The sequence below is a fragment of the Bos mutus genome, chromosome 13 (genome assembly GCF_027580195.1).
Source record: "Bos mutus isolate GX-2022 chromosome 13, NWIPB_WYAK_1.1, whole genome shotgun sequence".
Classification (NCBI taxonomy): domain Eukaryota; kingdom Metazoa; phylum Chordata; class Mammalia; order Artiodactyla; family Bovidae; genus Bos; species Bos mutus.
The window spans coordinates 21838890-21853689 of record NC_091629.1 but is presented as its reverse complement, the minus strand read 5'-3'; the positions used below and the strand labels follow the sequence as shown (position 1 = coordinate 21853689).

Below are 14800 nucleotides of genomic sequence, written 5' to 3'. Positions count from 1 at the left end.
GGACGGAGGAGCCTGGTGGGCTGCAGCCCGTGGGGTCGCAAAGAGTCGGACACGACTGAGTGACTTCACTTTCACTTTTCACTTTCATGCATTGGAGAAGGAAATGGCAACCCACTCCAGTGTTCTTGCCTGGAGAATCCCAGGGATGGGGGAGCCTGGTGGGCTGCCGTCTATGGGGTCGCACAGAGTTGGACATGACTGAAGCGATTTAGCAGCAGCAGTAGTGAGGTAGGGCAGCAGAGTCGTTGGCCTAACCTGGTACCTTTTCCTCCCGGCGCTAATCCCGAGGATGGTCCTGGGGCAGCCAGCAGAGGGCGTCGGCTGCTGCCAGCTTTCCAAGTCCCTGGACCATTCAGCATCTCCGGCTGGAGACCCCAGGGCTCTCTCCACCACCTCAGTCAAGGGAAATTAGCACTGCCTCCCCCATCTGACTTGCTTTGAAGTCAGGGTAGGAGAAAGGTCAACATTCACATTTGTGACTCTGGGAAAAATCACATAATCCTCTCTGAACCTCAGGCTTCTCATCTGTAGACTGAGGATGACAATGGTCCCTTTGCTCATGTCACAGGGCTCTTGGGATAGAAGACAGAAAGAGGTTCCAGCCCTGTGTTTTCCAGTCTCTAGGCCAAAGAGGAAGGGGCTCCCGAGATAAAGTGTGGGAGTGTCAGGAGGGCTGGAACTGGCCTTCACTCTGCTCCATCCTTTTGGGCTGGGCACCCAGCAGGGAGCCTGGTGGGTGTCCTGAAAGGAGCTGAGCCTCAGACAAGTGATCTGACAACCTCCTCCTCATCATTTCTGTCCTTCAGAAACATCAAACTTGTCCCCACTTCACGGCCTTTGCACTTGCAGCTTTTCCTGTCTGGAATGTCCTTTCCCTTTCTCTTTGCAGGTCTGGCTCCTGCTTATCCTTTAGGCCTCAACTCAAAAGCTATCTCCTTAGAGAGGCTCTCCCTGGCCACCCCATCTAAGATTGCTCACCACCGTCTTTGTGACCCGAGTCTCCAGGTGAAATTATCATGCTAATTTATTTCCTTGTTTGTTGCCAGTCTCTCATCTAGGATGTGAGTTCCATAAGGAGCTTCGTGCGTCCCTTTTACCACTGACCTCAGCACAGGGCTTAATGTACAGAGTTGTCCAATAAATATTTGTTGAGTAAATGGAAGAAATGTTGGGCATCTCAGGTGGTGCTAGTGGTAAAGAACTTGCTGGCCAGTGCAGGTGATGTAAATGATATGATTGTGATTTGATCCCTGGGTTGGGCAGATCCCCTGGAGGAGGGCAGGGCAACCCTCTCCAGTATTCTTGCCTGGAGGATCCCATGAACAGAGGAGCCTGGTGGGCTATAGTCCATAGGGTCACAAAGAGTCAGACAGGACAGAAGCAACTTATCACAGTACAGCACACAGCACATGAAATGTTGGTGAATTCCGTCTATTCAACTGGGCCAGACGCTTCTTTCCATGTGTGTCTCACATGGATAGGAGGAAAGTTCTGTTAGCCCCACTGAAAGAGAGGGAAAACGGCATACAGAGAGACAGTGATTTGTTCAGTGTCATGCAGCTACTAACTAAGTGGTTGAATCTGGACTCTGCTGTTTGTTAGATGTGTGACTTTGGGGAAAACAGTTAACCTCTCTGAATCTCAATTTCTTTGCCTCTAAAAAAAGTTAACAATACCATTGATCTCATACACTTCTGTGAGGTTTAATCCAGATGATGTACATGGGCGTTTTTATAGAGTTTGGGGCACATCTGATGGCGTGCTGGAGCCAGCTCATGAGAGCTAGTTGCAGTCATCTCTTCCTAAGTCCTCTTCGAGGAGGAGTATTTACACCATGGAAATCAGCAAACACTGTATATGAGGGCTTTTTTTTTTTTTTTTCTTAAAGAACCAGTTGTTAAGCATTTACTAGCAAACTCCCCACACATTGCAAGCACCCAGCAAATGGAGCTATTATTATCTGTAATGCACTCATTTTTATAGGGGCAAAAGTTCATGTAACACTTGGGAAATTTTAAAAAAATGTGTGGGTGAGTCACTGCCCACGCAAATGACAAGGCAGCTTTGTGGGAACGGATGTGATGGGGGCTGGCTGTTGTGGGAGACCAGCGTGCTCCTCGGGGATGAGGACAAACACCTTTGGGGAGTGGGTGGAAGAGTGGCTGGAGCGTGGCCAGCTCAGTGCAATTGCTGACTCACAGCCGAAAAATACCCCAGAGCTGAGGGCGTGGGGGTGGAAGGGGCGGATGGCAGGATTTCTGTTCTCCATCCTTGTGAAAACCCAACCACCGGGACGTGCTTTTGCATGTCAGTTCCGTTAAAGGACGGATCAGAGGCGCTGGCTTGTAGCTCCACCTGTGTGTCCTCCCCTGTAATGACATGTGACTGCAGGGAACCCGGCTCACTGGGCTCGCCTTGAGTCCTGGCATTCAGATAAATACTTTGGTAGCAACGTAGAGTGAAAGGGAAAGTAATTTTATTTTTAGTGGCATTTCTGGAGAAAACCCCAAGGCGGGTAATACACCACAAAACCCCCTTTTCTCATCTCTGTGTCTCAGTATTTCATCCTCCAGGCAGCAACGTTATGAATATTTTCTCTTTCCCTCTTATTTCTAACCTGCCTGCCTCCCATCTCAAAAGTATCCATCTCTAGGGCAAATATGATACCCAATCCACTCTTCTTCCTAATATCCAATCAACCCTCCTTTTCAACGGGGTTTTCAATTGGGTAAAACCTTAACCCGTAGCATTCAGTGGAGTAGAGGAGACCAGAATGGAATAGACAGACTGCGCTAGAATAGAACAGAATCAGACATGATTACATGGACTGGGACAGACTAGGACAGGATAGAGAACATCAAAGTGCATTGCACAAACTAAGACTAAACGTGGGGTCTTCCCTGGGGGTCCAGGTTTGATCCCTGGTCAGGAAACTAAGATCCCACGTGCTGGGGAGCCACCATGCCTACGTGGGGTAAGTACTGAGGCTGCGCACTCTGGAGCCTGTGAGAGATGAATGAGTCCACGTGCCACAACCAAAGACCCCGAATAACACAAGGAAGATCCCACACGCCGCAACTCAGGCCCGACACAGACAGACAAATGAATAAATAATTAAAAAACTGTTTTTCATTAAATTTTTATTTCAGTTTTGTGTGTGTGTGTGTGTGTGTGTGCACATGTGCACGCGTGCATGCTCAGTTGCTTCAGTCATGTTCAACCCTTTGTGATCCCATGGACTGTAACCCGCCAGGCTCCTCTGTGCATGGGATTCTCCAGGCAAGAGTACTGGAGTGGGTTGCCATTCCCTTCTCCAGGGGATCTTCCCCACCCAGGGATCTGAACCCGGGTCTCCTGCATTGCAGGTGGTTTCTTTACCACTGAGCCACTGGGGAAGCCAGTGTGTGTGTGTGTGTGTGTGTGTGTGTGTGTGTATGTAGTTGCAAAGAAACAGGTATTTCCTGTGTGGGCTGAGGTCAAAAAAGTTTCAAAGTCATTATTTTGGCATGTCTTCTCGAAGTATAGTTTTTCAGTCCTTGGAAAACTGAAATCTGTTTCCCAGCCTCCCTTACAGATTTCATTCAAGTGTGATTGGGGTTCTCTCGCTAGCGGTTAAGAACCCACCTGCCAATGCAGGAAATGTAAGAGACACGGGTTTGATCCTTGAGTCAGGAAGATCCTCTGGAGGAGGGCATGGCAACCCACTCCAGTATTCTTGCCTGGAGAATCCCATGGACAGAGGAGCCTGCTGGGTCAGAGTCCATGCGGTTGCACAGAATCAGACACTGCTCAGGCGATATAGCATACACGTGCAATTTTTGAAGTAAAAGTAGAGTTGCAGTTTCGTTGCTTCTATTTCTGTTGGTAAGCAGTGTCCTGAAAGCCCGATCACTGTGTACAGCCATGCAAGGTAGGGATGCTCAGCCCTTCACCTGGGGATGCATTATTCATGTGGCCCGTGCTATGGACAACTTGCCCTAGAGCTGCTCCTGTGGCAGCCCTGCTGGAGGTGCAGGGATCTCAGTATCAGGGGACTAGTATTTTGGGAGTTGAAAGGCCAAGCTTAGGCATCCATGTTTTTGAGGGGCAAGTCTCCCACATGCAGCCTGGCTCTGGTTACAGAGGCATCTTTCTCATCCGTGGACACAGCTAAGAGAGTGCATCCTGAGAGCCAGCAGTTTGAACTGTGCTTCCTGATTTCTTACCTTACTGATTATCCCAGAGCCAAGTTCCCTGATTAAGGCAGCCCTGGACCCTCATTCCTGGAAGTCCTTTCCTCTAGTACTTCCAACCTTTTGCAAGGACTCATTCCCTGTGTTAAATATCTCCTGGCTTAAAATATCTAAGGAATTTTCTTTAATCTGTAATCAAACCCTAACTGAGAGGGCACCCAGTTCAGGTCACATTAGTTCTTTTCAAATTAGATCAAATTAGTTTCATATTTCTTCTTTTTTTTTCCAAACTTCAAACTTTTAATTTTGTATTAGGGAATCAGTTCAATTCATGTCTGACTCTTTGCAACCCCATGGACTGCAGCACACCAGGCCTCCCTGTCCATCACCAACTCCCAGAGTACACTCAAACTCATGTCCATCGAGTTGGTAATGCCATCCAACCATCTCATCCTCTGTAGTCCCCTTCTCTTCCTGCCTTCACTCTTTCCATCAGGGTCTTTTCCAATGAGTCAGTTCTTCACATCAGGTGGCCAAAGCATTGGAGTTTCAGCCTCAGCATCAGTCCTTCCGATGAATATTCAGGACTGATTTCCTTTACGATTGACTGGTTTGATCTCCTTGCAGTCCAAGAAACACTCAAGAGTCTTCTCCAACACCACAGTTCAAAAACATCAATTCTTCAGTGCTCAGCTTTGTTTATGGTCCAACTCTCACATCCATACATGACTACTGGAAAAACCATAGCTTTGATGAGACAGACCTTTGTTCACAAAGTAATGTCTCTGTTTTTTAATATGCTGTCTAGGTTGGTCATGGTTTTTCTTCGAAGGAGCAAGCATCTTTTAATTTCATGGCTGCAGTCATCATCTGCAGTGATTAGGAGCCCAAGAAAATAAAGTCTCTCACTGTTTCCATTGTTTTTCCATCTATTTGCTATGAGGGGATGCCATGATCTTAGTTTTTGGAATGTTGAGTTTTAAGCCAGCTTTGAAGTCAGACATATACATGTAACCACACCCAACTCCCATCCAGATTGGCACATAACATTGAATAGAGTTCCACGTGCTATACAATAGGTTCTGGTTGGTTATCCACTTTGAATACAGGAGTGTGTACGTGACCTTATCTACCCATTACTCAGATTGCACACAAAGGAAGACCTAGAAACTGACTCAGAAAACTTTTTTTCGATGTTTAGGAGTGATGATGAAAAGATTGCAAACTCCTATTTTGTTTTTTAAATTGCTATTGTTATAAACAACAACAAAAGACAACTCACGGCTTTATGATACTTAATCAGGATTTATGTGCCCCCCAGATCCACTCTAGCCAGAATTTGGAGGGGAGCAGAGGGCATCAGGGGAGAGAGGAGTACTTGGCCCTGGGGACCCCACAGCCCTGCTTTCTCCTACTCTGCCAGCTTGGGACCAGAGGCTGCCCACACTCCTTGGTTCACGGCTCCTTCCTCACAACAAAATCACCCAAACCTCTGCTCTGGTCATCATGTCCCCTCTTTTCGACTCTCTCCTTCCTTCTCCCTCTTACGAGGACATTGTGATGACATTGCCTTCCCCCGCACACGATATTTCAGGATAATCTCCCCATTTCAAGACCCTTGACAGTCACATCTGCAAAACCCCTTTGGCCATGTCAGGTAACATACTCACAAGTTTTGAGGATTAGGGCATGGACCGCTTTGGGGGGCGTTATTCTGTCTACCACATGCTTGGTCCTGAGGGAGCTGCCCTTGGCATGCAAAGCTGATGGCTGGAGTCTGAGGCGATTCTCCCAAACATACTGGCTGTTCAAGTGGAAACACTTGGCTTGGGATGTGCTCTTACTGCTTAGCATCTTCCCCTTTGGCCACAAACTCAGCCTGCTTCCAGAGCCTGACCATCCCCTCCTGCAAGCCCCAGATCTTCAGGAAGGAGCTGAGACCAGAGAGAATGCAATTCTACCTCCTGGGACTTCCCTGGTGGTCCAGTGGCTAAGACTCCGAGCTCCCAAGGCGGGTGGCCCAGCTTCGATCGCTGCAGGGAACTAGCTCCCACATACCTCAACTAAAGATCCCGCATGCACCTAAGACCCAGTGCAGCCAAATAAGTGAATAAGCAAGTATTTTAAAACATTCTACCACCAGGTATCTGGCTGTTTAGGTAATCATTACTGAGCCCTTGCTCAGCTTCTGCTTGAGATGCTAGGAAAACTGTGGAAGACCAGACAGATAGCATGGAGTTTGCATGCTTGTGGGCATGTCATGAAACACACCAGCAAGTAAACAAACAAAGGAGAGAGCTAAATATACAAATGCATATGTAAGACAATAAAGGATATTGGTAGAGTTATGTATAAAGATGATGGAACAATTTGATATGAAAGATTAGGGGTCAGCAACCATTTTATTTAAAGAGCCAGATGATAAATATTTCAGATTTCCTACACCATGTCTGAACTACTCATATTTCCCATTATAGCAAAGGAAGTCAGAGACTACTTAAATAAGTGTATCAAAGTCCAAGAAAACCTATTCATGGAAACAAGCCTGATCTGGCCCACAGATTGGAGCTTGCTGACTCCTGTGATAGAGGAGAACTCCTGTGATAGGTGGGATGGGACAGTTTTAGGTAGAATAGTCAGGGAAGGCTTATCTGAGGAGGTGATATTTGAGCTAATGTCCCAGTGATGCAAAGAAGCCGGCCGTGTTTGAAGGAAAAGTGTTCCAGGATGTGGGAATAGCAAGAGCATCACCCTGAGGTGCAAGCCAGCCTCTGGGGAGCTTAAGCCCATGCAAGCGAGGGAGAGCCTGACTCGGTTAAGAATTTGTAACCCAGGCAGGAAAGAGATCTCAAAGGGATAACTTAGGAGAGTTTAATGAAGACACAGAGAGGCGGGGACTTGGTGAAGGGAAGGATGGGGACGCCCCCACAGACCAGTACCTGGTAGACTGGTACCTCTGGGAACACCACAGGAACTGCAGCCACGGGACAGGGGTCACCCAGAGTGGGAACATGGGCCTCTGCCAGGAGGTCTCCCGGACTAACATCCTGACCTCTCTCCCCGCTCCCACGTTAGACCTCCTGCCAGCACATGCTGTTGGCTGAGCCCAACCAGAGGTCAGAGGTCAAGGGAATGACAGAATCACTAAAGGTCAGATGCCTGGAAAAGAGAGCAGGTGAGAGAAGGGCAGAAAATAACCTAGAGGGAAAGACAGGGAGTACCAAGCCCACAGGGTAAGGAGTTGCGACGGTATTATAATTTCGATAGGGATGAAGTGGCCATGAACTACAATTACCCATCAATTTGAATTTCAGATAAACAACAAATATGGGTCTCATGTAAGTATCTTCAGGATGTACTTATACAAAACCTGTTTTGGTGTTTATCCAAAATTCAAATTGAACCAGGTATCCTGTACATTTATTTGCAAAACTTGGCAACCCTAGGTTGGAAACCCCTGAAGGAACTGGAAGGAAAGGAATAACAATCTAATTTAGAGTTTAATAAATACAATGTATTTATAAAACTGAGAAAATTTTAATGACTATAAATAAGTCCAGAGGATTCAGGAACATACAGATAAGTTTCAGGGGCATTTCAGACATAATCAGGGTGCAAAGTCTCCAACTACGGGGGACAGCAACCTGGACGGATGCCCCCTGACTTGCCCAGAGGAAGCTTGTCCACACTGTGCATTATCCTTTTCTGTTTATCCAGGCCTTTGCTGCCCACCGTCTCATTCCATCCTTACTACATTTCCATGTGCAAAGCAGGTCACATTAATTGTTGCTATGCAGTCCTTATTCAGTTTCAGAAACCAAGGCTCAGCGAGGGGAAGCAATCTACCCAAGGTTACACAGGGAGGCAGCAGAGGGACCAAGGTTACAACTCAGGTCTGGGTGACGCCAAAGCTCTTTCCCCTCAGTCTCACTGCTCCGTGTCCTTCCAGGCGTCCAGCAGGTCTGTCTACCTGTGCTGAGCTCTAGCTGCCCGGCCTGGGGGTCAGGAGCAGGAGGAAGCGTCTTGCGGCTGCGCCGGCTGGCCTCGGTGCCTGTCATATCTTCGCTGGAGGCGGGCATGAAGGTGGCGGACCCTCTTGGCCTCCTGGGTCCTGAAGAAGGAGGCGGCGATGCTGTGCCGCAAGCGGCGGGCGTAGGTCTCCAGGAGGACCGTGGAGCAAGCCGCGAGCTGCAAGGCGCCTGCAGCCAGGGGCGCGGCTGTGTGCGGGCGCCGGGCGGGCAGCAGCGGGCAGCCTGGGGCAGTGAAGCGCAGCTCCCACTGGAAGGAGTTGTGGGCAGAGAGGTAGGGGTTCTCCAGAGGTGGCCGGTTGAAGAGGAAGGGGAGGAAGCCCAGGATGGTGTACGCAGCCTTCAGAAAGGAGGGAAAGGTCAAGTCAGCAGACACCCCGGCCATCCCCTCCCCCACAAACAGATGCCTCTGGGCTGGACGGGTCCAACTTTCCCTGCCCGCATGTCTGCAAAGTGGGCGCGGAAGTAACCCCTACTTCCTGAGCTTGAGGAGGGCCGAATGAGATCAGGAATCAGAAACAGGCTTTTTGCTGAATGAAAAGCACCGGCCAAATGCTATTTTTTATTATTATTACTCTGCAGAGAATGCTTTAGAGAAAGCCAGTTCATGCCTACAGGCATTTTTCTCTCCTCTGAGCCTTTAGTGAATACTTCAGACGTTCTAATCCATCAAATAAACACAGTTGTATGAGGTTGATTCTATCAAGAGCCTCATTTAAAAGATGGGAACCTAAGGTCACATTGAGAGTTACATGCAGCCCATCGAGGGATCGGTCCCAGCTAGGGTGGGTCCCAATGTCCTGCTTCTATTAATACGTATGTGCATGCTCAGTCATGTCTGATTCTTTTGCGACCCTGTGGACTGTAGCCCACCAGAATCCTCTGTCCATGGAATTTTCCAGGCAAGAATACTGGAGTGGGTTGCTGTGCCCTCCGCCAGGGGATCTTCCTGACCCAGGGAACAAACTCACATCTCTTATGTTTCCTGCATTGGCAAGTGGGTTCTTTACCACGAGTGCCACCTGGGAAACCCATGCAGAATAAGTACTCAATAAATATTAACTACGAATATTCTTAGCTCAGAGTCTGATACTTTGGCATGTTTTACACAATGGACTTCTGTGTGAGATCTTACCATTAAAAAGAAAAGGATTGTGGCCAAAGAAGGTTAAAAATCACAAAACTAGATGAGATAGTAAATTTTTCCAATAGTAAATAGATGGTATTTTATATATCACTATTAAAATAGTAAATATTTCAGGCTTGGCAGGTCATACAATCCCTCTTGCAGATACTCAACTTCGTAGAGCAGGCATAGACAATACATGTACATGGCTAATTTGAGTCCAATAAAACTCAATTTACAAACACAGCAAGCTGGCAGAATTGGCCTGTGGCTATTGTTGGTGGACTCCTGATCCTGACCATTGGTAAGGTCACCTCTAGTCTATTATCTATAGATGTGAGCTATTAATAATAGCCACTATTTATTAAACATCTCCTATGTGGCATGGAGCCTACTAGATACTTGCAGAGACCACCACTTTTTAAGGCTCATGGTAATCTTGTAGGGTAAGGAGGACAGATCCAGTTTGTACACATGAGAAAAATGAGGCTGGGACATGCTGTCACATGTGAGGAGTGACTCTGGGGGGCAAGTTATTGTGAATGTCTCTGGGTATCAGTATCCAGAGCGATAGGGGTAAAAACAGAACCCACTGCTTTAGTCTGTCCTGAGAATTAAACGCGTTCATCTGCCAAAGCCTCTGGATCTCATGCTTACCCAAGGACAAAGACCTGCGGGCAAGTAAAATTCCATTATGAGTCAAGGGTTTAACAAACCCTATCCTTTCCCTTAGGCTTCCCTGATGGCTCAGATGGTAAAGAGTCTGTCTGCAATGCAGGAGATGCAGGTTCAATCCCTGGGTCAGGAAGATCCCCTGGAGAAGGAAATGGCAACCCACTCCAGTATTCTTGCCTGGAGAATCCCATAGACAGAGGAGCCTGGGGCGGGGGTGCTACAATCCACAGGGTCGCAAACAGTCCGACACGACTGAACGACTAAACAACAGCAGCAATCGTTTCCCTCAAGGAAATGACTCTGTTCAAACCTTCCGGTCACAACACTTACATTGTATTTGATGGTGAGCGTGACGGGCACAGCGGGCAGCTCCCGAGCCCAGTCCACGGCTGCCTGCGCCAGGAGGAAGGCCACGTAATCCATGGCCACCGTCACCGCCATGGCCATCAGGAGCAGGGTGAACAGCCCCAGCCTCACCAGACAACTCAGCAGTTCCGCCTGGGACAGCCTCGGCTGGGCTGCCCAGAGCAGCCAGGCTGGAGGGGAGGCCGTCAGGTGGGTGGCCCCGACCTCTGCCAGCCGCTGAGTCAGCTGCCGGGTGGCATAGATGTTATCAAACCGCAGGTCGGTCAGGTAGCGGTGGAGGTACCAGGCCGAGTCCAGCAGGAGGCCCAGCATAAAGAGCCCAGTGACCACCCTCTGGGTCCCCAGTGCTACCACCCGGGCTGAGGACTCCAGGCCAGAGAAGTCCTCCAGGACCTGCTGGGTGACCCTGAGCACGTGGAGCCGGAAGGCAGCAGCACTGTCGCCCTGGGCCTGGAGCGTCAGGCCTTGGCTGCCCGCCTGGCCGTCAGGGTTCAGGGCCTGGGATGCTGTCTGCAGCCAGTGAGTGGTGTTGAGCAGACTCTCCAAGGAGCCCTCCGTGACGCACCTCAGCACCTGCCCAGTGGCACGCAGGTTGGCCAGGATGTTGGGCACCACGGCGATGGTCAGGGTGGCGGTGCTCCAGGACAGGAGAAGCCGGCGGCCCTGCTCTGTGCCCAGCGTGGGCACACTGAGCACAAACAGGCAGCGGGCGGGGGGCACCAGGACCAGCCCCAGGAAGGCCAGGAGGCCGCAGACAGTGGCCACCACGGCCGAGGGCCCGAGAGGATAAAGCAGCGAGGACGCCAGCCAGCAGTAGGTCAGACTCGCGGCAGCAAGGGCCAGGGAACCACACAGGAGGATCTGGGTCAGCAGCTGGCCACAACTGGCTGGGACGGGCTGGGAGTAGGTAATCCAGGTGGCCTGCAGCAGGGCAAGGGCCTTGCGGAGCCCCAGGTACCAATATCTCCACCTGCATAAAGGTAAGTCGGGGGAACCTCTATCAGGAGGGTTGGAGGGTTGCCTGTTTCCCCAGGGGTCCTTGTCTTAAAAACTCTTCAACTGTTAACAGGCTCCACCCCCTTAGCTACAGAGGTGGGCACACCTCCCAACTGGTGGGCCAATCAGAGTCACCCACCCCAAACCCACATGACCCAAGCTGAGCCAATCAGAGCCTTCCCCAGGACTATTCTCACTGAGTTATCAGGAAAAGAACCCAGATTACTGAGGATGTGTATCTGGGCTGTTTATGTCTTGTGAGGGCAACTGGTGCAGGGGAATGAAAGAGTCATGGGGAGAGAAGCACAGATAAAAGAGAAAATGCACAAGAGAGAAATAGGGAGAGATGCTGGGTGTGTTAGTCACTCAGTCGTGTCCAGTTCTTTGCAACCCCATGGAGTATATAGCCCCACCAGGCTCCTCTGTCTATGGAATTCTCCAGGCAAGAATACTGAAGTGGGTAGCCATTCCCTTCTCCAGGGGATCTTCCTGACTCAGGGATCGAACCCAGGTCTCCCACATTGCAGGCAGATTCTTTACCATCTGAGCCATCAAGGGAGTCCCAGGGAGAGGTGCTATTTCACTTGATGTCATAGTTTTGGTCAGCTCACTGTGTGACCCCAGACATTCCTTCTTTATAGACTTCAGTGTCTCCTCTATAATTTAGAGGATGGGGAGAGTGGACCAGCTGATCTGAGGAAAATTTCTCCTCTATTATACTCTTATTTATTCATTTGACAAGCATTTGTTAAGCAGTTACTATGTGCTACTCATTGGAGAAACAGGAATGAATAAAACAGAAGAGAATTTCTGACCTCATAGAGCTTCCTCTGAAGCGTGATAACAGAGGAATAGTAAGGAGAGCCGGGTTCTGGATACGTTTTGTTGGAAGAACCAACAGGACTGGCAGACTGATTGGCTGTGGGTGGGAGAGAAAGAACGGGGGAGTCAGCATGGCAGGGAGATCTGTGTCTGATCAGCTGAAAGCCCTGAGGTGATATTTCCTGAGATGGGGAAACCTGTGGTTGAAACAGGCTTGAGTGGAGGGGGCAGAGGGGAAACTGAGACACTGATTCAGCCATTTGGCGGAACTGCCATGTGTGATTGAAAACACAGTCTGGAATTCAGAGGAAAGACCAGGCGGGAGATAGAAAGTTGGGAGTCATGGACTGATAGATGGTCTTTAAAGATGGGGAAGATGAAATTCTTTAAGACTGTGTGTAGCCAGGAAGGAGAGAGCGCCGAGGACAGACCCTCATGCCACTCCAGAGTTCATGGGCTGGGAGGTGAGGAAGAGATGAAAGCAAAGAAGACTGAGAACCAGGTCAAGTGGGGCTTGGGAAGCCAAGTCAGTGAGTGTTTCAAGAAGAAGGGGGTGATCCAATGTGCCAAGTGCTGCTGGTTGGTCAAGAAAGATGAGGACTGAGCAATGACCATTGGATTTAGCACCTGGAGGTCACTGGTGATGTGGACAAGGGCAGCTTGAAGACTGGACAGAGAAGAACATGAGACATAAGTGCAGACGGCGGTTTCAGGTCATTTGTGCAGTAAAGGTGCTGAGAAATGCTATAGTAGCTGATGTGGGACCAAGTTCATTTAAGTTAGAGAAAGTCTAGCATGTTGGCAGATGGAGGATCCAATCAAGCGTGGAGACAGTGATGAAGGGGTAGGTCCCTGGAGTAATATCCTTCAGTGGGTGGCAGGACATGGAAGCTAGGGCTGGTCTTAGAAAGGAGCAGGGGCCTTTCATCCTCAGTAGTAGGTAGGATGGCAGAGAACATGGGTACAGGTGATGACGAATGGACAGGCAAGGTGTAGGTGCGTATGTATCAGCATCATCCGATCCACACAGAACAGAGCAATAGTTAAGTGTGTGACCTCCAGACTGCTTGGGTTCAAATCCCCACTTCACCACTCACCATCTGTGTGACCTTGGATAAGTTTCTTAACTTCTACATGCCTTAGTTTTCTCATCTGTAAAATGGTACAACCTAAGTGGTACCTCACAGGGTCATTTTGTGTCTGGCACATAGCAAGTACCATGTCAGCCATGATCTATCATGAGAGCATCAATTTCACCAATATAGGGACTTGGTCTCTTTTGATCACTGATACACACCAAGTGCCTAGAATAGTGTCTGGTGTATAGTGGGTGCTCCGTAAGTATTTGTAGACTGTTACATGTTTGTTTCTGTTTGTTCAGGGTAGCAGGAAGCCAGATCAGCATTGAGGGTGAGAATGCTGGAAGAGATGATGGAAGTTTGAAGATGGACAAGAAGGTGTAAAATATTTATCCAGGAGAGTCAGCGAGTAAATGAACTAGAGAAGTTATATACATGCTGGGCAGCGTTGAGGACCCACTTGAGGTTAGAGATGATGAATTACGGTCTTCCCAGCCCCCGATGGCATTTTAATTTGGGATTAAGCTTTCTATTGTATAATTCATATTCAGAACATGATAGCTGTTAAAATGATAGCTAATAATTTAAATGATATTGGAACGGAAAACCGGTTCTAAGTCATATTGTGTACTACTGTGTGCATTGACTGTTGTAAAGGATAAGGAATCAGCTGCCATTCACTGGGTGTTTACTCTGAGCCAAGCACGATGGCAAGCAGTAAGCATGCATTTTCTCATTCAGTTCTCATGACAGTCTCACAGACATTATTATTACTCCCATTTCACAGCTTAGAAAAGTGAGGCTTATGGAGGTGAAGATTTCCCGAGCTCACACTGCCAGGGAACGGCAGACCTTGAGACCTAGATTCATACCCATCAGGCTCGTTGACTGTTTTCTTGGCTGTGGCCCCCAGTGTCCAAAGTCCCCAGACCTACCCGGTCCTGACGAGGTGTTCAAGCGTTCCCCCGGGGGGCCTCATGCTTCCTGAACAGCAGCAGATGTGGGCAGGCGGGCTCAGGCAGCGATGGCAGGTGGAGGGGAAGTGGGGGGGAATTGCGTCCTCCAGGACTTGGGAAACCCTGTCACTTCTGCTTTTCTGCCCTTAATCAAGTGCTCCTGAGGGCCTTGTCCCGCCCTGCCTGGGTCCACCTCCCAGGGGGTTGGGCAAGCTGCCTCATCCTCTTCTGGCCGGCAGGAGCTGGTGGAAGGTGTGGGAGGAGAGAAATGGTCTTTTACAAGCAACACTACTAAACCTGATATCAGGAAGGTAGAATTAGTCCCATTTCACAGAAGAGGAAACTGAGGCTCAGGGAAGCCATGCAGCTCTTTGATGGTGGTGCTGGGGATAGATCTCAGCTCAGCTGCTCCTTTCCCTCCCACTGAACAGTATGTGCCCCCAGAGGAGCCTGGTCCCTAACTCTTAGAGGGTGGAAACCCACAGGAGACCACTGGACCTCTGCTATGACTCTTTCAACATCAGTGGCTCTGGACCCTCTCTCAGCTCCCTTCCTATCTTTATTCCAACGTGGACCTGGC

General features: G+C 49.2%; 1 protein-coding gene across 1 annotated transcript; it reads right to left on the bottom strand.

Annotated features, from left to right (window-relative positions):
• Positions 1 to 7752: 7752 nt before the first annotated feature.
• OCSTAMP (osteoclast stimulatory transmembrane protein) lies at positions 7753 to 14289 on the bottom strand. Its single transcript, XM_005911939.3, has 3 exons — positions 14200 to 14289; positions 10332 to 11337; positions 7753 to 8540 (listed from the first exon to the last, which is right to left on the bottom strand). The coding sequence occupies exons 1-3, from the start codon at positions 14241 to 14243 to the stop codon at positions 8175 to 8177; spliced, it is 1416 nt and encodes a 471-aa protein (XP_005912001.2). The 5' UTR covers positions 14244 to 14289; the 3' UTR covers positions 7753 to 8174.
• Between the last annotated feature and the right edge of the window lie 511 nt (positions 14290 to 14800).